The sequence below is a fragment of the Erinaceus europaeus genome, chromosome 5 (genome assembly GCF_950295315.1).
Source record: "Erinaceus europaeus chromosome 5, mEriEur2.1, whole genome shotgun sequence".
In the NCBI taxonomy this organism is placed as follows: domain Eukaryota; kingdom Metazoa; phylum Chordata; class Mammalia; order Eulipotyphla; family Erinaceidae; genus Erinaceus; species Erinaceus europaeus.
This window is the reverse complement of record NC_080166.1, coordinates 37,560,049-37,585,808: the sequence shown is the minus strand read 5'-3', so window position 1 is coordinate 37,585,808 and position 25,760 is coordinate 37,560,049. Positions and strand designations below refer to the sequence as shown.

General features: G+C 38.9%; 1 protein-coding gene and 1 pseudogene across 2 annotated transcripts; one reads left to right on the top strand and one right to left on the bottom strand.

Annotated features, from left to right (window-relative positions):
* Nucleotides 1–837: 837 nt before the first annotated feature.
* On the top strand, nucleotides 838–22,564 carry C1QTNF3 (C1q and TNF related 3). 2 transcript variants are annotated; one of them, XM_007535883.2, is made up of 6 exons: nucleotides 838–1,362; nucleotides 10,448–10,559; nucleotides 11,961–12,115; nucleotides 16,797–16,926; nucleotides 19,880–19,979; nucleotides 20,822–22,564. In XM_007535883.2, the coding sequence occupies exons 1-6, from the start codon at nucleotides 856–858 to the stop codon at nucleotides 20,979–20,981; spliced, it is 1,164 nt and encodes a 387-aa protein (XP_007535945.2). In that variant the 5' UTR covers nucleotides 838–855; the 3' UTR covers nucleotides 20,982–22,564. The 2 variants fall into 2 exon arrangements, with proteins under 2 accessions (XP_007535945.2, XP_007535946.2); XM_007535884.2 differs by having other exon boundaries at nucleotides 846–1,143.
* On the bottom strand, nucleotides 20,141–20,320 carry LOC132538873 (U11 spliceosomal RNA; annotated as a pseudogene).
* Nucleotides 22,565–25,760: the final 3,196 nt, after the last annotated feature.

Here is a 25,760-nt window from a genome sequence, read left to right as displayed (position 1 = left end):
ACATAAATAGATTCAATCTTTAGCAACAAAGCCATATAAGTTGTCTTAACTTATTGCCAGAGAAAAGGTTAGGAATGTCCATTTGATCACGGGCCAAATTAATAAAACATGCAGCAAGTGAAATACAGGAAACAGTCTTCTCTCCATCCTGATCTGCTCAGAGCAGCCTGTTTGGTTTGGCACTTTCTATCCCTTTCAGTTTGAATCCAAAATATGTCAGAAGGAAGAGTAGCCAGGGAAAAAACAACCTTCTTCTTTAACACAAAGCAGAATGCTGTAGCTTCAGCTGGCAATGAGGGACTTGTTTAACTTTGATTTCCCCCTTGGATTTTGCAAAATTCCATGAAAGAATAGTTTTTGTTAAACTAGGACAGCCAGATTGAACTTCAGTGTACAGGAGAGTCCCCCAGATGCTCCCCTGCTGCTGATGACCAGCAGGGACAATCAATGACCATGAGTGGCATTACTGTGCAAAGGAAGCGGGGAGAGCTCTGAGGATCATCCTAAATGGTTCCTGATGCCCTTACAGACAGAATCCAGGCAGCTGAGACTAAATTTCCTGGCAAGTCCCTGGGTAGGTTTTTCCAAAATTCATTTCCACCACAAATGCACAGCCTTTCTTGTGTCTGTCTAATCATGAAAGTAAACCGTTGGACACATGCTATCTGTTTCCAGCTGTGTGTGTGTGTGTGTGTGTGTGTGTGTGTGTGTGTGTGTGTGTGTGTGTGTGTGTGTGTGTGTGTGTTTTCTTCACACTCTCACCAAGACATGTGCCAAGGTGTGACATTTATGAACTCCACCTACTGGGAACTCAGTGCACAGATCTGCTTTGCCTGTGGCTTGAGGAAGTGATGAATGGGGGCCGTTCTGCCTGGGGAGAAGGGGGAGGCAAGCTCTCCCTCTGGCATGCCTGCAGCCTTATTTATTACACACCGAACTATAAAACCGCCTGGCCGGCAGCAGCTCTCCTCTTCAGCCCTGGCATTTGCCCGAGGAGACTACTGGCGGCTGGAGCCGTGGCCAGCTACTCCAGGAGGCTCCGTGGCTCTGTTGAGAACAATGCTGGGAAGGCAGCTCTTCTGTTGGCACCTGCTGGCTTTGCTTTTCCTCCCCCTTTGCCTGTGTCAAGATGAATACATGGAGGTGAGCGGAAGAGCTAATAAAGTGGTGGCGAGAATAGTGCAAAGCCACCAGCAGACTGGCCGTAGCGGCTCCAGGAGGGAGAAAGTGAGAGTGCGGAGCCATCCAAAAAGTGGGACTGTGGATAATAACACTTCTACAGACCTAAAACCCCTGAGACCGGATGAGCTAACGCACCCAGAGGTAGATGACCTAGCCCAGATCAACCCATTCTGGGGCCAGGTACTCAGACTTCTCTCTCTTCTAAGGATTACTGGGAGTGTTGAATGGGTTTTGTAATTCTTATGCTTTTTTTTTTTTTTTTAGGCTAAGACAATGCTTAGGATATTGGATGCACATCTTGGCTGAGCTGTTTGTGGGTCTCTGTCTGGGTTTTCTAAGGCACTTGGGACTGTGTGTGTCTGCTGAAAGTCAGTAGAGTTGGGATAGAGAACCTGCAGCATCACCTGATCAGAGACCAGCCAGCTCTCTGCCATGCTGTGACTGAGTTTCTTCTTTGCTTCTCTGTTGGACCAAGTGGGGGAGTGCTGACCTCTGCAGAAAGACTCTGTGCTGTAGATAATCATTTGCAGATCATAAAAAAAAAAAAAAAAAAAAAAAAAAAAACCACTCAGACTTTCTTGGTCTTTCCCAGCAAGGAGAAACTGCACTTTGGTTTTTTCACTGTGATTTATGAGGTTATGGTAACTTTTGATGCTTGACTAGTGAATTTGATTCATAGCATTCCAGGTTTTGAAGCTGCTATCTAAAAAGAGAGAGATGAGAGAGAAGCAGAGATGAGAGAGAGAGAGAGAGAGAGAGAGAGAGAGAAACTTCTGAGTTAAAACAAACAACAAAATAAACCATATGCCTTTAAAATGCAAACTTTATTGTGTGAGATTTAATGCCTAATGATCACAGGGGACACAATTTCTTTATGGGGGGTATAAACAAAACGTGAAAAGAAACATTTTTAATTCTCTGAAGGTAGCATGGGGGTGAGATCATGTATCAGAGTAGTCAATTGCATATTGGTGAAACCTTACTTTTTTCAAACTTTAGAATCACAAAGAGGAGAATTTTAACTTACCTTCTAGGTGTCACACTTAAAAGGAGTAAGAGAAGTTATTTTGAATTATAGTATCTTTGATCCAAATGGGCTTGCTAACAACAACAAAAAAAATCAGCTGCTTCTGTGATTAAAGACATTCAGAAAATCATGTAATTGCAATCCAAACTTTTCTTACCACAGATTAAAAAGTTTGGGTTGGGTCTGGTTATATGAGCAAATGAAAATCACTCATAGAATCAGCTATAGTCCTGGAACCAACCTGAATCCTCTAACCTGGCCACATGATGGAGATGCTAAAACCTTCTTGTGGGGTTGAGTCAAACAAAGTTGCACATTAAGGTGGCACAAAAGAAATAATGATCTGAAATTATAATCCTACTCTTTGAAAGTTACTTTTAGGGGTTGTCCTTTCATGTGACAACCTTTTAGCTAAAGTATGATTGTAATGTGTGTTTTCCATATAGTGAACCTATGTTCACTGGAGTCCAAACCTTGATCTGTGTTTTCCATTTCAGTAGATGGGATCTCAGCTGAGTCCTTTCTGGCCTTGGCAGTGGGGGCCCCAGAGGCAGCAGAAAGTAGATAGATGCAGGCTTTCATATGTCTTTGTCTTGGTAATCCACCCTCATCATCCAAATAACATTGTTACTTCATATAACCTTCTCATTTCCCTAGATAGGGTACATGCCAAAATCAGATAAGAGCAAGAAAATTAAGTTTCTTTCTTTCTCATTTTTTTTCATTAATGATTTGATAGAGATTTATAAGATTATTATAAGATCATTAGGGCTATAGTTCTCCACTACTCCTGCCACTAAAAAAAAAAAAAAAAATTCTTTCTTTCTTTCTTCCTTTCTTTTTTTTTTATTTAAGAAAGGATTAATTAACAAAACCATTCTTTCTTCCTCTCTTCTTATTCTTCTTTTCCTTCTCCTCCTCCTCCTCCTCCTCCTTTTTTTTTTTTAAACTCAGGCATTTAGAAAGTGGAAGGGGTGGAGAGGAAGAGCTTAAAACAATCCCTTCTCCTAACCAGAGGTTTATAAACCTCTCTACCCCCCACCTTCGGATGAGATTTAGTTAAAGATGCCCTGGAGGTTTCCAGTACTAGTCTTATACCACCATGTTCTTTCTATCTCCATGTGCCTCACTCTTGCCAAAGTTTAGGATGAGAATAAATATGTGTAAGCCTTCTGAATAGTCCTGATGGGCTCTAGTGAGATGTAATTAAGTAAGTACCACATGACAAAGGAATCAAGCATCATATGCTAAACAAAGAGGTAAAAGCAGTGGTGGGGGGAATGTATGGTAAATATGGCCACTGATTTGGATCTTGGAAGATGAAACACAAATTATTTCTTTTTTCTTTGAAAAAATAAAAATTGGAAACATGGCACAGGAAAAAGACTTGAGAGAGTCTATGAGAGTGGGTGTGACTGGAGTCCTTGAGCTGTAAAAAGAATGATTTTAGTGCAGAGTAGCAGGTTTTGTTTGCGGTTAAGGAGTTCAGATCTTATTTGCCAGTTGAAGTTTTGGTGGGTTTGTTTGTTTGTTTTAGTTTGTTTTGGTTTGTTTTTTTGTTTTGTTCATTTGGTTTTCATAGCAGTTCAGAGAATAGTGAAGTGATTAGGTCTATTTTATAGAAAGGTGACTCTAGCCCTAATGTTCAGGGTGGATTAGAGTATATAGAGTTTAGGTAAGTGCATTGGTCCTCTGCTCCTAGTATTTTCTTTGTAGCACTTCCTCATTCATAGTATCAATATCTTCTGTCCTTCCCAAGCACCTGTCTCTCCCTTCTCATGTATTCTTTCTCTTTTTACTCCATTCTTTCCTTAGTTTAAAGAAGAAGCTATGGAAAGCTATTAGTAAGTGACTTATTTAGAAGTCACTTACTATTAGGAGAGGTCAATTGCCAGTAGTTGTCTCTTGCTTTCGTTTATAAAATGGACAGGCTTTATCTTATAGACAGCTCCCTCCTACCATGGTGAATACATTTGCATTCCTTTGGGGGTTCTTATTTGACCTGATTATAGAAAGGGTTTGATAAACTTTAGAAAGTAATACAGACTAGCTTCCTAGTATATAATTCTTATTTACCTGAGAGAAAACTTCTGAATTCATCCATCCTATCTACCTTGTTTTATGAGTCCATCAAAGTGCTAACATGTGTTGTTCTATTGCTTGACTCGAAAAAATAGAATAGAGGGAAAATATGTCTCAGAAGGTGCCTGACTGGTAGTTATCAGATGACTTCTTATTTTGGTGGTAGCACTATGCTCTTAAATTATCCCCCATGAGATGGACACACTCCATTAGATCAAATACTGAGCAACCCCATCTTTTACAGTTAATGTCTTCTGCTCAAATCTAGACTTTAAAAGTAGTCTTTCCAAGTCATAATTTAATGAGTCTTTGGAAAAGACATTAGTATCCATATTTGCAGCTTAGAGCTGGGAAGAAAATTTGTGACTGTCTTGCCTAAGCCTCTGACTCAGTAGACAAGAAAAATGATACCTGGAAGAAAGTGGCTTCACTGAAATTACATAAAACTCTTGTTCCAATCTAATCATCTTCCCCACATTCTTAGCTTTTCCATATTTCAATTCTATTCTTAAAAATGGTTCTAAGCCAGGATTTTCCATCTTTAAAATCCATTATTGGCAGAGCCCTCAATTTCTTGGAGCTTTAAAAGCTGTATTTCCCATTAGCAAAACCATACCAGGAAATTATAGAATATTTCTCAGATCGCATCTTTGAATCAGAATGCCGGCAGTACAGTGATGCCTTTTAATTTTCAAAGTGTCTAAAATCCCTCCGCTCAGACCAATTGCTTTAACTGACTCTACCAAGGTTTTCATAAAATCCTATACCAAGGCAAGATCTGGCAGACTGAAGACTAGACCAGGAAAAATTAGCTTCAACTTGTAGCCACAGGCTCTGAGGTATGGCTTCTGAGCTTTATGCCAAAGGGTGCACGGACCACAGTAGTCGTTCTGTATTTTCCATGAGCTGCTTTGTGGAAATCTTTAGGAAAAATGAATGAGAGAGCAAGAAATATGTTCTATCTTTCCATAGTTGTGTAGGTTTTTGGGGAGGTGGGGTTCCAGGACACATAGGTGAAGTTGTCTACCCAGAGAAGTCAGGTTAGCATCATGGTAGCATCTGCAACTTGGCGGCACTGTTCCATACTCCTTTGTTCTTTACAGCACCCTTCTGCCAATTTATAGATGAGTTATAATATTCCACAGTGGTTCCTCATTGTTCTTTCCTTTATAGTTTCTCTCCTACTGGCCTAGAAATCCTGCTCGTACTTGGAATTCCCAGGCCTAAATCAGCTTTTTTTGGGGAGAGTCATTCAGACATCCTCAAGTTCTCATCTTGACTCTTCCCCTCTCTGAACAGTTTAATTTTAAATTCTTTTCTTTTCTTTTTTCTTCTCCCCCCTCCAGGGTTATTGCTGGGACTCGGTGCCTCCACTATGAATCCACTGCTCCTGGAGGCTGTTTTTTCCCCCTTTGTTGCCCTTGTTGTTTATCATCATCATTATTATTGTTGTTGTTGCTGTTGCTGTCATTGTTGCTGGATAGGACAGAGAGAAACTGAGAGAGGAAGGGAAGACAGAGAAGGGGAGAGAAAGATAGACACCTGCAGACCTGCTTCACCGCCTGTGAAGTGACTCCCCTGCAGGTGGGGAGCTGGGGGCTCAAACCAGGATCCCTGCACCAGTCCTTGCACCTTGCACCATGTGGGTTTAACCCACTGCACTACCGCCCAACCCTCTTAATTGTAAATTCTACCCCTTTTCCTTTTTTTTTTTTTTTAAAAATTGCTAGTGATTTAATATTGGTTTACAAAATTATAAGATAATAGGGGCATGATTCCACACCATTCCCACCACCAGAGTTGTGTGTTCTTCATCCATCTCCAGCAGAAACTTTAATAATTCTACTCAGGTCAGATATGAGTTTATAATCTATCTATCTACCTATGTATCTATCTATCACCTATCAAATCATATATATATATATATATATATATATATCACATTTATATTTATTTCTACAGTCCTGCCTTCACTTCCTTTCTAAACCATACCTATATCTATTAGTATTTCCAAGTATCCTTTCTCACTCCTCTCTCTCTCTCTCTGATAAGCAAAACTGTGCCTGACTTCCTCTGATGGTTTCCAGATTCACTTCTCTTTCAGTGACGTCTACTGTCTTCCTACCACCTGTTATCCTGTTCCTGTTCTCTCTTTTCTTCATGCTTTCTTTCTTTCCTGCTTGTGATTGTTTCTTCCTCCTCACTCTACCCCCCAACTGCAAAGGTCTCTGTGCATAGTCATCTGTGTGTTCAACCAGATTTGAACCTCTCAACTCAAATAATATGCTGTTTTCAAGTACCACTGATTTATAAGTGGTTCCTAGAAATTTTCCACAAGTATTTTATATGATGTAATTTTAAGATACCAATTCTGAAGTGAGTCTGAATTTTATAAGCAATTTTAACCATTCTTTCACCAGATCTTTAGCTCTTCAGAATAACCATACATTTTAGCAATTAATCTTTAGTTGAAAATCACTTAACTAGAGTCATATTTGAATAAATTAATAAGTATAGTTTCATAGAATGAAATCTTTTTAAAGATTAAAGTGAAATATGACTGAGTGAAAGTGAAATATGTTAAATATATATTAAGAAGGTGTCAAAGGTATTTCAAGATGTAGATAGTTAATACAAATATATTAGATGAGTTCTTTATTTCATTAATCTCCTTAGGCAATTTAAGTGTATTGTAGTGGCCAGAAAAGCTAGCATCACAATTCAAAGTTCCTAAGAATCTTATTCCAATATCAGGAATATAGATATTTTTAATAACTATGCTTGAAGTTAATGATTCTTGTTATTTAAGAAGAAAGTAATATAAAATTCTTTTCTACTCACTTCACCTATATCTGAAGCTACTGACAGTTGGGAAGGAGGAAAAGCTTGCAACTTCAATTTTGAAGGAGTCATAGCAGGTATAGGAAAGTACTTTCCAGAAATAATGCTCCAAACCCCCACCTCCACTCACATTCCTTTCCACCCAACAAGACCTTCTATTCACTGACTCTCTAGTTTCCTTTCTTTTTGATCATAAGCTCACTTTAGATTCTCTCTGACTCCTATACCATTGGCACCCCCCACACCACACCATCTTACGTGACATTGTTGTTGGTTTTTTGGAGTTGAACTTACCTAGAGATCAAGACCAGAATAACCTCAGAAGTGCTTCTTCTTCTAGCGTTTGCCCTTCTTCCGTAGCCAGTCAACAGCATCAGGTTGAGCCTGATGTAAAGTTTCAAGACCTCCTTTGAATCTGGAGAGGTGGCAGCCGTTGACTATGTGGGTCATAGTCTGTCTGTAGCCACAGGGGCAGTTCGGGTCATCTCTGGCTCCCCAGTGATGGAACATAGCGGCGCACCGGCCATGGCCTGTTCGATAGCGATTGAGGAGGGCCCAATCATAACGTGCTAGGTCAAAGCCGGGTTGACGCTTGCAGGGATCTGTGATGAGGTGTTTGTTCTTTACCTCAGCTGACTGCCAACTCTGTTTCCAAGGGTCTGGAACAGAGAAGTTCAGTGTAGGCGTAGGAGACCAGATTGGATGATGAGATGTCAAGCATTGAACAGGGTGGGCAAAGATATCCGCGTATATTGGCAGGTCCGGTCGAGCGTAGACGTGGGAAATGAACATAGATGATGCCGCATCCCGACGAATATATGGCAGGGTGATGTTGCTAAGAACTGGCAGCCATGGAACTAGGGTGGAACGGATGGTTCCAGAAATTATCCTCATGGAGGAATATAATTTGGAATCGACCAAGTGGACATGGGGGCTACGGAACCATACTGGGGCACAGTGTTCTGCAGTGGAATAGCATAATGCCAGAGATGATGATCGTAGTGTGGAAGCGCTCGCGCCCCATGAAGAGCTGGCCAGTCTTGCAATGATGTTATTTCTCGTGCCCACCTTTGCTGCAGTTTTTATGAGATGTTCGTGAAATGACAGGGTGCGATCGAGAGTAACGCCAAGATAGACTGGCTGGGCTTCATGCCGGATTCTCGTATCGTCAAGCTGCACATTAAGCTCACGCAAGGCCGAGGCATGGTGTAGATGGAAAACAGATGATACCATTTTTGCAGTGCTAGGGATTAGTCGCCATTTTTTACAGTAATCAGATATCAGAGACATGTCTTTCGTGAGTGTTTCCTCGAGGATGTAGAACTTGGATGCCTGAGTTGTACAGCAGATGTCATCAGCATAGATGAAGTTCCTTGAAGAAGTTTCTGGAAGGTCATTGATGTAAATATTAAATAGCATAGGAGCCAGAACAGAGCCCTGGGGGAGGCCACTTGAGACAAGTCTCCATCTGCTAGACTTGTCACCCAGATGCACCCGGAATCTTCTGTTTTGGAGAAGAAACGATATAGTGTTGGCCACCCATGGAGGCAGGCATCTTGAGATCTTGACTAGGAGACCGCGGTGCCAGACCGTGTCATAGGCTGCTGTGAGATCAACAAAGACAGCACCGGTCTTTAAATTCTTCTGGAATCCATTTTCAATGTAAGTTGAGAGGGCCAGGGCTTGTTCGCAGGTAGATCTTCCTGGGCGGAAACCAGCTTGGGCGGGTGATAGGAATTTCTCTGTAAGAGGAGATATACGTGACAGAAGCAGCCTCTCAAGGAGTTTGTAACACACGGAGAGGAGAGAAATTGGTCTATAGCTGGTGGCCAGTGTTGGGTCTTTCTTTGGTTTCAAAACTGCTATTATCTTTGCACGATGCCAAATTTTGGGCATAGATTCGGATTCCAAGATGTGTGACAGGAATGAAGTGAGCCACTTCTTTGCCACGGGGCCCAAGTTAAGAATGAGTACTGGGGTGATGTTATCATAGCCAGCAGCCGTTCCCGGTTTAACCCTCTTCAAAGCGTCTTCCAGTTCAGACAGTGTAAAGGGAGAGAGTTTTGGAGATGGACAAGATAAACGGAAGTGGGATGACCACTCATGGGAAATTTCTCTTTTCCAGACTGGGTCGATCTTAGCATGTCCAACTTGAGTTAGGTGACTGGCCACTGAGTTTGGAGATACGGGAGGATGGGAGATGGAAGAGGGTTGGCTACCAGCACCCAGACTATGAAGAAGCTTCCAGGCCTTCCTACTTGAGTGGGTGAAGTTCAGACTTTCCGTGAGTTGTTGCCAGCGGGCTTAGCGTGCTGCATCCAGGGAGGCAATGAGATGGTCAGCCACATCTGGGTCACCCAACTCATCATACTGCTTTAGTAGTTGCTCACATTCAGCATCAAGACAAAGCGTATAGTTAGCACGTCTCCCACGAGGAATAGCTTGGGAAGCTGCTTTGAAGATGGCTTGGCGGAAGCGCCTGTAGGAATCTTCAGAGGGGATAGAATTAATTGGAATTGCAGGAATAGATTTGTTGGTAAGATCACTGAACAGACGCCAGTTTGCTTTCCAAAAGTTCCATCTTAGTTTCTCCTAGCACAGAATCAGTGGGAGCTGGAGACCAATGTGGATGATAGCTGGGCGGTGATAACTGTGTGGGAAGATCTTGAGAACGTGTCTCATAGTGGGAAAGGCTTGGCCGTTGACTGTGCTAATCCAGCACTGGTCGGGTGATGAGTCTTTATTCCATCTAGCACTGTGAAAAGAGCCTGGCTGTTTGGGATCATATAGTAGGGAGAGGTCATTCACTGAAGCCCAGTCGGCTAAGATAGAGCCGTCAGCACGAGTGGAGGAATATCCCCAGTCTTGGTGATGACTATTAAAGTCTCCAAAGTACACGGCTGGGTGATTCGGGCTAGGCAGGACCTCATTATCCCATGAGGCACTGGGAGGCTTATTATATATGTTGACGAGCTGAATAGTTCCAATAGTAATGGAGTCGTAGAAGGTCGAAGAGGCCGTATGGTAAACGTCCGCAAGATACGATTTGGCGTAGATGGCTCGGCCGTGATTAGGATGGAGATTATAGCATATTAAATCGAATCCACTGATGGTGAATCGAGCAGCTTCATCGACTGCTATATGTGTTTCTTATAGGCAAATAACATCTGCCTGATGCTGTATCGCCAATTGACCAGTAAGAACGCATTTGGCAAAGGACAGCCCCTCAACATTAAGTTGGAGGACTCGAAAAGCAGAAGTGCTAATTACTCACAAGTGCCTCTCTCTGACACTTCTCTTTGTATCTTTTTTTAGTCTCCACAAACTGGAGGAATGGCCCCAGATTGCAGCAAGTGTTGCCATGGAGATTATGGCTTCCGAGGCTACCAAGGACCCCCTGGACCTCCTGGTCCCCCTGGAATTCCAGGTAAGCATGAGGAAGATATCAATGGTTGTGCCCAAATAGGAGCCAGATTGAACCTAAATAATTTGGGATTACTTGTGAGTGACTCACAACATACCAGTGGCAAATACAAAAAAGATAGGAAGGGGTCTGGGCTTATTGAACCAGTCTGGTGGAACAGTATAAGCTCTAAAGTGCATATTATATATACCACTTACAGAGTCCCATGGATGTTAGACACCCTGAGGCACCAGTTTTATAAGCTGGTAGGTTCTTCTCCACTGGAACTGAATTGAAATGTATTCTTGTTTTAATGTTTCTGCCACAGCATTATACTTCATTTCCAGGGGACTTATGATGGTGAAGTAGAGAGGGTCTAGATGATACTCATCTGCCTGGTGCCATCTACTGAGCTACACTTCCTTCTGTTCATTCCAAGTCTAGACACATTTTCATTCCAGTGGCTTCATTGTCCAGTTTTGTTGACAGCATGTTTTCTATAAACAAAGTCAAAATCCATCAACTGAGGAAGACTGTAAGCCTGGCCTACTGCTTGACCAAAGATAGCATACAAAATAAACATCAGTAGGGCACAAAATTCAATGAATAGAATAATAAAAGAATGCAAGAACTGTCCTTTAGTGGAAAAATGGGTAAAAATCATTGCCCATGTATTGCTTTCCAGATTGCTATATATTTTTGTCAGTGGTTTTGCTTTATCCTCACTTATAAAGTTTGTAGAAATCTTCAAAAAGATAGAACATCTCATAAATTAAGCAGAATTCCCCCAAATCACAGTTTTACCCATTTTGAAAAATAACATCATGCATTTTTATGTTATTGGTTCCATTTTTTCCACTTCAGACATTAAACTTGTATTGTTAAGCAAAAACAGACCATGCTATCAGTATTGAGTCACAATATTTTAATTGAAAATGTGAATATAACTGCTATTAAATATTCTTCTTCATCATTTTGTATATGTGCTCATGCAATTATACACATAATTTACAAGTATTTAACAATAATGAACTCTTCCAGTACTGGTATACATCTAGGTGATTCCTAATTTTGCTATTATAAATATTACTTTGTCAGTTGGTCTTTTTAATTCTTCATTCAAGTTCTGACTTGTAAAAAATATCTGACTTTGAACCCTTCAAATGATCTAAGACTTTTTTGTGTCATGAGGCTCTATTTGGGGTTGTTTCAGATGGGTTTTACCACTATCCCTCTTTCTCTTTCTCCCTCTCCCTCTCTCTGCCTTTTTTTTCTCTACCTTTCTCCTTCCTTTTGCCTCAAATAGTTCTCTTTTACATTTGAATTTGAACATTATTTTTTTAAGGAAAGGGATGTACCTCTATAAAACAGATGATTAGTATAAGGCACTGGACTTTCTCATGTGATGATGTCTGGTTGTTTAAGGAAACCATGGAAACAATGGTAATAATGGAGCCACTGGCCATGAAGGGGCCAAAGGTGAGAAGGGAGACAAAGGTGACCTGGGACCCCGAGGAGAGCGGGGGCAGCATGGCCCCAAAGGAGAGAAGGGCTACCCTGGTGTTCCACCAGAGCTGCAGGTAAATCATCCACAGAACATCTCCAGGTGACTTTTAAATTATCTGGACTATCTTTCCTGGAATAAGAAACTTTATTACAAACATCAGATAAAATCTGAGGCTAAGTGTGTTCATCTACACCATAGACGATCCCATTCATAATACTTTGAAATTACTCTCAGGGCAAAGGGAAATGTGTGAAGAGTGAATTCAATTCCCTTTGTGTCAGCTTAGTGATACAAGCTAATATAAGAAAACCTCATTTTCCAAATAATCAAATAAAATTTTGGGGGTGCTGGTGAAATAGCTTACTTGGATAGTGTGCTGCTTTACCGTGTACATGACCCAGGCTCGAGCCTGGCCACCACCACATTGAACGAAGCTTCAGTTCTGTGGTCTTTCATTCATTCTCTCTGGCTCACTATGGCTTCAAAAAGCCCTTTTTTATAAAAAAAAAATAATAAACTTCATATATATATACTCTCAAGTGTTTACATGGAATTGTCATATTTTGTCTATAAAAATTGTTCAATTACACAACTAAGTCCTGTTTTTGTTTCTGTCTATTCAGATTTTGTTGTGCAAATTTAATTAACTTTTCTTGAACCATCTACCCACATATCAAAGATCATATTCATTTCAGTGTAAAGGTTTTTTTCTTCAATCTCTTAGTCTATAACTGTAATAGTTTTGATCATGCTTAAGCTCCTACTTAGCTATTCTTTTTCTTTGGATAGGTCACCAGGAAAATTTCTGAGTCTTAGTTGTTTATGTCTTTAAAGATTTGATTCTTCAAAGAAATTTATTTGCACAGTGGAAACTAGCCTTTTTAAAATAATACTGGGGAGTCAATGTTTCATACTACATTTGCTGACACATGGATACAAATATTTCATCTGACCATGATAGATGTCTGCAAAACATTCTCACCTCCAATTTAGGTTCTTTTTCACCATCATGCAGTATGACCCCAGAGCCCTCAACACATGCACTATCCCTCTTCCTGTCAGAGTCCTTTGCTTTGCTGAAATGCATCAAACCCACTCCAAGTTTAACTTTGTGTTTTCCCTTCCTCCTGCTCTTCCTCCTCCTCCTCCTCCTCCTCCTCCTCCTCCTCTTTACCCTTCTTTTCCTCTTCCTTTCCTCCTCCTCCTCCTTGTTCTTTTTCTGCTGCTGCTGCTGCTTCTGTTTCTGCTTCTTCTTTTTAACTTCCACTTCTGAGTGAGATGATTTGGTATCCATCCTTTCTTTATTCTTGTTTTTTTTTTTCCTTTTGGCTTCTCTTTAATATGTTTCCTTCAAGCTCCATTCAAGATGAAATGAAAGCTATCATTTTTAATTAAAGTGTTTTCCAGTTGGAATATTTTCTTAGAACAGTAACTTAAATGTCATGGTCAAGAGAATATCCAACATGAGGAAAAAGGAGCCAGCATATAGTGACTCTTGTCTTAAACATCAACTGGTGAAAATGTTGCCTTTTTTGGGGGCGTAAGGCACATTTGGTAACTGTTTCACAGTGAACAAATTGCATTATTTATTCTGGGACATGAGTTTCTTAAATTTAAATTTAAACTGATAGTTAAATTTAAACTGATAGTTACTGTTTTGTATGTATTTAAATGAATAGTGTTTAATAATTTTTGCAATCTAGGGTTCACATGCCAGTATAAATTTAAAAACATATACACACTATTGACTGAGTTTAAAGTTTCTGGCTAGATGGGCATTAAATAGTCTCAAAGCCAGAACCTCTCACCATAAGCCTGAAAGTACTTATCCATGCCTGAAGGACCCTGGTTTAGTGGAGAATACCTGGATAATTACTATATTAATATTTGTCCCATCAACTGTTTCTTATCTTACAGTCATGGTTCAGTTACTTGTAAGAACTACTTTCCACGTTTAAAGAAGACATTACAAAAGCGAAGATTGGTCTTATGCAGATGTTGAAGGAGAGAAGCTTGAATCTCTTTATTCTCACTTTTAATTCCCTTCTTTAGTAGTGCCCCTCCCCCAACATTCTATAGTTGGCATCTTCTTGTCATCTTTTTATCTACATCCTTTCTGTGGGATTTTCCTAAGTTTACCCCTAAATATCTCAAGACTTCAACTTCTTTGACCTCTCTCTTCTTTCCTCTGACCTGAAAACTTCCATTCACTGATGAAAAGACTCACACAAGATAAAGAATACATGAATCTAATTTATACTCAGTTGCCATAATTAATTTGACAGGGGATTTGCCTTAACTTTCAAATTTCTTCACTGGTGGTACAATTGCAGTTCCAGCTTCATAAATGGGTTTCAGAAATCTCTACCTGCAGAAAAATCAAGTCCTCATAGGTCAGGGCCTCAGTCCCATAAATGCCCCCCCATTGTTACCTATGCTCTGACAGAGGTTCCAATGATTCCCCTTGCTGTGTTTGATTAATGTACTAAAACAACATAGGGAAACATTTTCTGACCAGATCACTTTTTTTTTTTTAGTAATGTAGCAATATAACTCAGGAGCAATTATATGGAAGAGATATATGGGGCAAGGTACATGGAAAGAGCATAAAAGTTTGCATTTCATCTTGAAGAGAGTATCTCTCTATCTAAATCTTCATGTATTTACTTCATGTGTTCTTGAAACTCTCAGAATCCCATCCTTGCTAGACCTATGTTGAGGCCCCATTACATAGGAATGATTGATTTAATCACTAGTCAATGATGGTTGAATTCAATCTTCAAATCATAATCCTTTCTCTTCATGTAGGACAGGGGAGTGGTACTAGAAATTCTAACTCTCAAGTAGATCCTAGGTCCCTTCACAACAAATCACCATCATTAGAAGCTTTCCAGAAGCCTCCTCAATAACATCATAAAAGATACATTTATTTCTTTGGACGCTTAGGAAATTCCAAGTGTTTTAGGAGCTCTGTACCAAACCACAGATGAAGACTATTTGTATTTATTATAAATCATAATAGCATCCTTTTGTGGGAGGATAGTTTAACAGAATTCAAAAGTTGGTAACAGGACTTTTCAGAACCCATAATATACCAATGGACATTCAATAACTTTTTTTTCTTTATTTAAGAAAGGACAAATTAACAAATCCATAGGGTTGGAGGGGTACAACTCCACACAATTCCCACCACCCAATCTCCATATCCCACCCCCTCCCCTGATAGCTTTCCCATTCTCTATCCCTCTGGGAGCATGGACCCAGGGTCCTTGTGGGTTGCAGAGGTGGAAGGTCTGGCCTCTGTAATTGCTTCCCCGCTGAACATGGACGTTGACTGGTTGATCCATACTCCCAGTCTGCCTCTCACTTTCCCTAGTAGGGTGGGTCTCTGGGGAAGCGGAGCTCCAGGACACATTGGTGGGGTCTTCAGTCCAGGGAAGCCTGGCTAGTATCCTGATGGCATCTGGAACCTGGTGACTGAAAAGAGAGTTAACATACAAAGCCAAACAAATTGTTGAGCAATCATGGACCCAAAGCTTGGAATAGTGGAGAGGAAGTGTTGGGGGGGGGGGGGTACTCACTGCAAACTGTAGTGTACTTCTGCTTTCAGGTATATATTTTGCACTAGTTTATGGATACGTGTGAACATATGCTCTCTCTCACGAAACCTGGTCTATATCTAGGTTTTGGGTCTTTGTTAGAAAGTGAACCACCTGGCATGTAATTAGAGAATACTATGTAAGGAAAGGTCTCACCCTAGTAATGAAGCTGAAGGGTTGTCATTCCACACGTGAAGTCTCTGGACACAGTCTGAGCTGAAGCATGTTGAGGTGGCAATCGTTGCGTTGATTAAGTTGCGATTGGCAGATGCAATATTATTTGATATGGATTGGGAGAGGCATGCGGGAAAGTGGGCCCTATCCATAGGTTCAAGGACTGGGGGAAGTAGAGGCTCTATAGTGGAGATGTGAGATTCCTGCTGTCTTAGGGTTCAAAAAGACAATGGATAGTTAATGTTACCATCACATTATTTGGTAATTGGGTTAACTTTGAAAAGTCCTTTTGTTAGGGTTTGCTGTACAGTACCCAGTATCTTGTATATAGCTGTGCTATTGGTTGCTTCTGATCTACTTGGTCTAGGCTTTTGAGAGAGTCTGCACATCAAATACACATCCTATAGTATATAGCTGTGCTATTGGTTGCTTCTGATCTACTTGGTCTAGGCTTTTGAGAGAGTCCGCACATCAAATACACATCCTATATATTAAAAAGACTCAGTCTGTGTTTTAAAAACTTCAAGACATACAATTAATTTTCCCCCTCTCATATTAATTATCTAGTTATTTATATGACTACACTTTACTAGGAGTGTACATAAACAGCATTCCCACCACCAAAAGACAGTGACCCATCCCTCCTACCTACTCCCACCCCTGTCAATAACTCTTAAGTGAATGATTTCAATAAAATTTCCTAGCATTGATTGATAATGGAATTTTAATATTTCAAAGAACATTTAAGTCTGATGTTGCTTGAAACACACATCCAGAGCTATTGATACCTATCACCATCCCAATGGCTACATGGCATAAAGGTATTAGAAATTATCATAACTTTTTAGTTATTTCTCAGTAGATTAATGTTTATGTTAATTCTAACCTTGCTATTACAAATAATTTTAAATTAACTAGTGTATGTAAAACTTTTCTATTTAAGATAATTGCTTACTGATTAACCACTGATTCTTTCCTTAGATTGCATTCATGGCTTCTTTGGCAACTCACTTCAGCAATCAGAACAGTGGGATTATCTTCAGCAGTGTTGAGACCAACATTGGAAATTTCTTTGATGTCATGACTGGTAGATTTGGAGCTCCAGTATCAGGTGATATGTTTAAACAGAGGAATGGTTGGATGAATTAATGTAGCAATCAAGAAGTGAAATTCTGAAGAACAGAAGGATGAAAAAAGAGAAAAAAGAGACATTAATGGAGTTAAGAATTATTTCCAATTTTTAGTTTTAAAAATAGTAACTTACATATGTATTTCAAAGTAAGTGATTTTGAATCTGAAAAAGCTGGAAACACTCTTTTAAAAAATGAATATCATAGGGGCCAAGTGGTTGTGAGCACACGTTATATAACTCAAGCTCCTGGATCCTACCTACAGGGGGAAAGCTTCATGAGTGAAACAATGCTGCAGGTGTCTCTCTTCTTCTCTCTCTCTGTATCTCCCTACTCCCCTCTCAATTTCTCTCTGTCCTGTCAAGTACAAGAAAAATAAAGCTAAAACTGAACATTATGGTAGCTAAAATTACTACTCTGATCTGAACTGAAATAAAATAAATGCCTAAAATGGCATAGCTACTTCCACTTTAAAAGTTCTAAGGTCGGGAGTCGGGCTGTAGCACAGCGGGTTAAGCGCAGGTGGCGCTAAGCACAAGGACCCGCATAAGGATCCTGGTTCAAGCCCTGGCTCCCCACCTGCAGGGGTGTCGCTTCACAAGCGGTGAAACTGGTCTGCAGGTGTCTTTCTTTCCTTCTCTCTGTCTTCCCCCTCCCCTCTTCATTTCTCTCTGTCCTATCCAACAACAATGACAACAATAATAACTACAACAATAAAACAACAAGGGCAACAAAAGGGAATAAATAAATAAAAATAATAAAAAATTTTAAAAAGTTCTAAGGTCACAATCCTCTCAGTTTAAACATGAGTGTTTCCCATACCATCCCATTGCCACCACCCCCAAGAAGTGATAATTATTACTGTGATGGTGTGTTTGTCATTTTCTATTTCACTCATTTACTCTATATTAATTGGTGATATTCTCCTTCCCTTCCATTTATATTTTTTGTCAATCATATATGTACATAATTATCATATAGATTCTTATCTATTTTATTATTTGGATTGTAATATTTAATGTAATTGATGGTGTTGCTCAAATTGTTCCAGCCTTAACTATTTGGTGTTCTTTAAACTTCTATATTTATTCAACACTCTCATCCTTTATTTGTTATTTTTTTAATCATTTCTTTATTTTCTGTTCTGCTATAGCAAATCACCACAATCAGTGGGAACTGAAAACAACACAAATTTATTCCATTAAAATTCTGGAGGTCAGAAATCCAAATTCAGTCTGGATGAACTAAAGTCAAAGTATAGATAGTGCTGGTTCCTTCATAAGCTCCAGGAGCCTGCCTCTTCCAATTTTTGAGGCTTTCATTTCAATATCTACTCGTTTTAAGTAACTCTTGTTCCTTTTATTGAAGAAAGGTATTTAGAAACTTAGTTCTGTGTCCTAGGTGCTCTTCTCGCTATTGAGATATCACTGCATGTAGATCCTGTCCATGAATTAAAGTAGGAAATGTTATGTGTATAGTAAAACAGAAACATTTTCATCATCTGTCTACTAAATATCTATCCATCTGTCCATCTATATATTGTGTATTCAAAAACAAGAATATCAGAGTAGAACAAATACTGGATGATCTCTCTTATAAGTGGGATTTAGGAAACATGCCAGGGAAGGAAAACAGAGAGCAAACCTTGAGATGGGTACTGCACCAAGGTAAAAAAAAAAAAAAAAAAAAAAAAAACCTCTGGGGAGGGAGGGGTTGGAAGGGAGTGAAAAGGATTGTAGGGTATTGATGTGCCCATATGTCAACAACCATAATGGAAACCATTAACTTCCAAATTAAAAACAAACAAAAAGTCAAGTGCTTATCCTAATCTAACACTGCTGGATTTATTTTGTATTACCCTTCCCTATTTGTAACTTTGTTAACAATGAGAAGCCAGGCTCATATAATCTAGGATATATTTACATATTTTCTAACATTAATATACAAATAAAATAGTTCCAAAATTTCTTCACAGAAGCTGGAAGGGAGTAGTATTCCTATATCTTCAATCTTTTGGAAGAGTTTTAAAGTAGAGGTTTTAGCTCTTCCTTGAAGGGTTTGTAGAATTCATTTGTAATGCCATCTGGTCTAGGACTTTTATTCTTGGGAATGTTCTTGATAACTGTTTCCATTTATATGGCTGTGATTGGCCTGTTAATGTTTTCTAGTTCCTCTGTGTTTAGTTTTGGAAGTTTTTAAGTATTTAGGAACTCACCTATTTCTTCCAGGTTCTCTAGCTTGGTGGCATATAGTTGTTCATAGAAGCCTTGCATGATATGTTGAATTTCTGTGGTGTCTGTTGTGATATCTCCTTTTTAATTTACAATCCTGTTTATCTGAGTCTTCCTTTATTGCTTTGTGAGTCTGTTTGTTTACTCTTTCAAAGAACTAGCATTTAGCATAAAGCCCTACAAAAGATCAATAAACCTAAATGCTGGTTATGCAAAGCAACTCCCATGCCCCAAGGGTCTGAAGTCCTGGATCTATTGCCTCACCCCAGGTAAAGTCCAACCAAGCTGCACTATGTGCCTCTGTGTTTCTGAATGAATTCTGATTTCTGAGGGAATTATTCACCCTTTTTCTTAATTTGTAATGAGAAGGTTGTGAAAAGGTTCCTACTGTATAACCACACATCTTGACCACCTGAATTGTATATTTTCTCCTGAGTCACCCAGCCAGCTGTCTGCCCTCCAATGTCAGTGTAGGGCTTCCTTGCTGAAGCCCCTGAGGGGCAACGACAGTGGAAACACACATTTGTAAATTGGTTAGCCTTAAGTTCTCCTCCTTTTATCAGTCTTTATATTGATAAAACTCAGACTAGAAGTGGCATTTCAACTGGAAGACTGCAGTACCAGCCTCTCCTGAGTAGGTTGGCCCCAGGCTCTCACAGTGCAACATTTTAATATAAACATAGATAAATGCCTCCTTTTTCAGGTGTGTATTTCTTCACCTTCAGTATGATGAAACATGAGGATGTTGAAGAAGTGTATGTGTACCTCATGCACAATGGCAATACAGTCTTCAGCATGTATAGGTGAGTAATTATGGAAATGTATGGGATAGATAAAGAGAACAGATTTAGTAAAAGAAATAGCTATAGGGGCCAGATGGTGGCTCAACTAGTAAAGTGCACATGTTATCATGTATGAGGATAACCATTCAAATGTCTGGTCCCCACCTGCAGGGGAAGAAGCTTCACAAGTCATGGAGCAAATTGCAAGTCTCTGTCTCTCTCTCTCTCTTTCTTTCTTTTTTTCTCCGATCACCAGCTGCCCAAACAATAAAAATTATGCTTCCAAAATCTCTTGATGTTGATTCCACACATAGAGCAAATGAGCTGCCCTACGTGTGTCACTCATGACAGAAGCCCTTTTTTTTTTTTAATTTCTTTATTGGGGAATTAATGTTTTACATTTGACAGTAAATACAATAGTTTGTACATGCACAACATTTCTCAGTATATATTTTCCACATAACAATACAACTCCCTTTAGGTCCTCTGTCATCATTCTTGGATCTGTATTCTCCTCCACCCACCCACCCCAGAGTCTTTTACTTTGGTGCAATACACCAATCACAGTTCAGGTTCTACTTGTGTTTGTTTTCTCTTCTGATCTTGTTTTTCAACTTCTGCCTGAGAGTGAGACCATCCCATATTCATCCTTCTGTTTCTGACTTATTTCACTTAACATGAATTTTTCAAGGTCCATCCAAAATCGGCTGAAAACGATGAAGTTGCCATTTTTTATAGCTGAGTAGTATTCCATTGTGTATATATACCACAACAGAAGCCCTTTTTAATAAATAAAATTTTAAAAAGAGATAGTACTTGTCTCCTGCAAATACTAAGGAGTTGGTATCATTTTTATTTTCTAGCTATGAAACAAAAGGGAAGTCAGATACATCTAGCAACCATGCAGTCCTGAAGCTGGCCAAAGGAGATGAGGTCTGGCTAAGAATGGGCAATGGTGCTCTACATGGTGACCATCAGCGCTTCTCCACATTTGCTGGCTTCCTGCTCTTTGAAACCAAGTGAATATATGAATAGACCTCCATTTTGGGGAAAACATTAGCTGAACTGGTCATATTTACCATCTGAAGGACACTAGGATTGAGGGTTCTCCATGCTGGATTTATTTTATTTGGTTGTTACACTGATAACCATGCTACAGTTACATTAATAACATTGGATGACTCAGGGGTTGACAAGAATTAAACACAAATCAATCTTCCCAGGTGATTTTGATAAATACAGCCAGCACTTTTACCAGTCTGTCTTACACAATTAGAATTTCCAGTTGGAAATAATTTTTCCCCATCATAGATGTCACTTGAAATGCTCTATCTTTAATAGCACCTTTGTGGAGCTCTTGAAGTTGGAATCTAATTGCTTCTTATAACATTTCAGAGAATAAGGTCCAGTGATTGTGATGAGGTCAGGGCAAATATCAAAGGCACCTGCTACGACCTAGGTAACAAAATCACTTGAAAAGCCTATACTGGAAATGACACTTTGATTCATTCAGTGGTTTAATATTTAGCAATTTCAGATAGCTTTTATATAGCAAGACTATTTACAATGCTCACAAATATTTGATTCCTCCTTTTTAAAAAATTAGAATATTTCTGAAATTAAATCTTATTTCTAATGGCTTATAGTTTATGTTATCTGACTATCATACTTTTTGTTGGATTGCAATAGCTCTCTGTGGAGTCTGATCTTCAGAACTAATAGAGGTAAGCAGATTGCTACCCCATGAATCTCAACTTTGTAGTTACTCACATAAATGAAACATACTTAGACGTCTTGCTGAAGGAGCTACAAACCCAATTTTATATATTCAAAGTCATGCATGCAAAGTATACGGATACTTTTCTTAACCTATTCTGTAAAATTTCTTTTTATCAGTAAAACTTTTCATGTGACATTAAGGCATCATATGTGATACCTACACTTAGTAACATTCCTTTGGCCTATTTCTCACTCTTCTGTTTTTAAAAAGAGAGGAGGACAGGAAATAAAGAAAGGAAAAAGGAAGTGATAGAGAGATGCTACAGTGACACCCCAATAACAACATGCAGCCCTCCCTGGTGTTATTCATGGTGCTCCAGTGTGGTTCCCAAGCAGGGTAAAGATGCACCCTACTGGGTAAGGCTATTGCCCAGCTCCAAGACTTCTTTGATTATTTAACCAATATTTACAGAGTATCTGTGTTATTTGACTTTTTCCCATGTTCCTTGAAAATCTATTCATACAAAATAATTTTCTTAAAAATATTGAGCCCATAATTTATTTCTGTTACACTTTGATCAGGAAACAAAGACTTTGAAATTATGGGTTTATTTGTATTGATTACCTCCTACAGTTAGAAGTAGAAAATTAATGAGAGCTGCACTATTAGCTAACTTAGCATGTCCCCTGTTCAGTTTATCCTTTGACCATTTCTTTTTATTTACAAATATTTCAGAACTCTTTCTCTATCCAATACAATATTATTTGAAATTGAATTTATATTAACACTAATGTGCTTGATTTATAACCATTTTGTATGAATTTCCTTTCTTACCTCCAAGGGACCATGGGTTTCTGGGGATGGGGTTTACTATTAAAAAGCTTCAGAGTGCATTACTTGTACTTGCTTGTAGAGTGCATTACTGATAAATATTTGCTGCTGCATGTTGCCCAAAAGGGTTCCACAGTTTAGGAACACACAGAACTCATAAAGTGCCTTAGAAGAAAAATAGGACTTGATTTAGATAAAAACCAAGGCAATAAAAATACAATAAACATTATATCAGAAAAGAAATACCTTTTTATATGTACTGTTTTACCGTGATCTTAATAAAGTTGATTTGTCATATAATTGTGATTCACTATGGTTTATTAAAAACAAAATTGAAATGTTATCCCATGCTCATGGATTGAAGAATTAATATCATCAAAATGAATATTCTACCCAGAGCCATACAAAAATTCCACCAAGTTTCTTTAAGAGAATAGAACAAAAATTACAGTCATTTATCTGGAACCAGAAAACACCCAAAATCACCAAAACAATCTTGAGGAAAAGAAACAGAAATGAAGGCATCACAGATTTCAAACTATATTATAAAGCCATCATAATCAAAACAGCCTGGTACTGGAACAAAAAAAGATACACAAACCAGTGGAACAGACTCAAAAGCCCAGAAATAAACCCCACACCTATACACATCTAATCTTTGATAAAGGGGCCCAAATTGTTAAATGGAGAAAGGAGAGTCTCTTTAATAAATGGTGCTGTAAAACTGGGTTGAAACATGCAGAAGAATGAAATTGAACCACATTATCTCACCAGAAACAAAAGTCAATTCCAAATGGATCAAGGATTTGAATATTAAACCATAAACTATAAAATATTTAGAAGAAAATATTGGTGGAACACTTTCCCATCTAAACCTCATCTTTGATGAAACAAAACCAATTGCAAGGAAGACTAATTCAAAAACAAACCAATGAGACTACATCAAGCTGCTGCAGAAATGTAATTCAATTCAGAACTACTTCACATAATAAGATTTAGCACTTTTTCATTGTAAAAAGAGCTGTCTGGATAACAAAGAGATTGTACTGAAGGAATATCACTGAGCAAATTGTTAGCCAAAAATAACTCAAGCATAAGTCAGAACAAGTAAGTGCAAACTTCAAAGGGCATGACAGGTATTGATAAAAATCTGCTTGTGTAAAGTATTGTTAATTCCAGGAGCTGCTTGCTCTGTTGTTTAATGTACAATGCTGACCTTTCTTTAAATGTTCAAATTAATGAGGGAAGTTAGGTCAAAGTTTCTAAATAAATGGATAATACAAAGTAAAGTAGAATGTTTTTATAGCAAAGGACTGGGTGGTGGTGTTGGATAGTATGCCAGCTCCCCCTGGCTTCTGCTTAACCATATGCCTATATAGGGATAGATTTAATCCCATTCAAAGCTTTGGTCTATTTACATAAATCACTTTTACATTTACATAAAGCACTCCAGGGCATTGGTGGTTCAGTGATAGGATTCTCTCCTGCTCTGCCCCCTCCTTGTCACACTCTGATTTTCTCCAGTCACTTTTCTCTCCACCCTCTCTATGTCACATCCTGTTTCCACCCTACTTGGCAAGTATATATAAAGACAGCATTGTGAGTTTTAGGGTACTTGAGTTTAGCTTAGATTGTGCTGCGTCCTGCATGAATAAAGAGATACTGCCTACAGCTCAACCATGAGTCCCTGGTCATCTGTTACCCGCCCGTGAAGCCAGCCCGGCAAAAACAACGTAGCCCGGCGAAAACAACATGGTGGTGCATCTGGTTGAGTGCAGAGTCACAATGTGCAAGGACCTGAGTTCAAGCCCCAATCCCTGCCTTCAGGGGGGAAGCTTCACAAGTAGGAAAGCAAACCTGCAAGTATCTTTGTCTCTCTCCCTATCTGTCTCCCCTCCTCTATATGACTGTCTCTATCTAATAAGTAAATAAAGATAATAAAAAATTAAAAGAGAATGTTTTAATAGCAGAAGGCAATAAACAAGATTTATATGAAATTTATACAAACAAGAAACAATACCTAGCTCAGAGCCTTAGAAAAGTTAGTACTTGACCCTAGATCAGATCAAATCCATGGGGTTTACAGTCAACAATATTTATACACTTTTCCCATATTAGGGAGCTACTCTCTTCACTGACCCAGCTTTCTGGTACTGTTCCCAGCCATGGCATGATCTCCCAGACAATAACCTGGATCCACCTGCATATCAGATTTCAGACGCAGGGGAAAAAAAAAAAAGAACTAGTATAGTCGCAGGCCCTTTGGAATAGAACTAAAATAGTCCCACTAGATATCTACAAAACAGAGACACGCCAACTCTTCATCTGCACTGCTCAAGCCTTTAGGTTCATGATTAGTCAACAATTTGTTTGGCTTTGTATGTTAACTCTCTTTTCAGCCACCAGGTTCCAGATACAAGCATGATGCCGACCAGACTTCCCTGGACAGACAAGCCCACCAATGTGTCCTGGAGTCCCGCTTCCCCAGAGCCCTGCCCCACTAGGGAAAGAGAGAAACAGGCTGGGAGTATGGATCAACCTATCAACACCTATGTTCAGTAGGGAAGCAATTACAGAAGCCAGACCTTCCACCTTCTGCATCCCACAATGACCTTGGGTCCATACTCCCAGAGGGTTAAAGAATAGGAAAGCTATCTGGAGGGGATAGGATGCAGAGTTCTGATGGTGGGAATTGTGTGGTGTTGTACCCCTCTTATCCTATGGTTTTGTCAATGTTTCCTTTTTATAAATAAAAATTTTAAAAAGAGATAAAATTAAAAAAGAAAAGCCAGTACTTGACAGCTAGAGGTGAATGTTTGTTGTATTATGAAGTATTATTTTCAGAAAATATCTTCTTTTACCATCAGAAAATATTTATTATAAAAATTAGTAAAATACTTAGCAAATAGTAATACTTAAGATATGAAGCCATACTATTATTTTTGAAGTATTTATTTTAGTCCTTTCAGTATGTGTTTATGGATTTTATTAAAAAAATAGTAATGCAATAGTCTATTTGACATTACACTTTTGTATATTTTCTATCTTGCTTTGGCGTGTCCTAACATGTTAAATATACTCTGAACTATTATAAATGTGTATCTGAAAACACAATTTTAATTGATACACCATTCATTTAAGTTTTTTGGTTTGGGAGATCATTTTGCTGTCTCCAGGTTTTAGTGGTTTTCTCTTTTTAATAATATTTTAAAGATTTTTAAAATATTTGTTTATTCCCTTTTGTTGCCCTT

Coding starts and splice junctions, on each gene's coding strand:
- C1QTNF3 (XM_007535883.2), top strand. CDS start 856: ATGGGGGCCGTTCTGCCTGGGGAGAAGGGGGAGGCAAGCTCTCCCTCT. Junction 1,363..10,447: donor TCAACCCATTCTGGGGCCAG/GTACTCAGACTT, acceptor ATCTTTTTTTAG/TCTCCACAAACTGGAGGAAT. Junction 12,116..16,796: donor GTGTTCCACCAGAGCTGCAG/GTAAATCATCCA, acceptor TTCTTTCCTTAG/ATTGCATTCATGGCTTCTTT.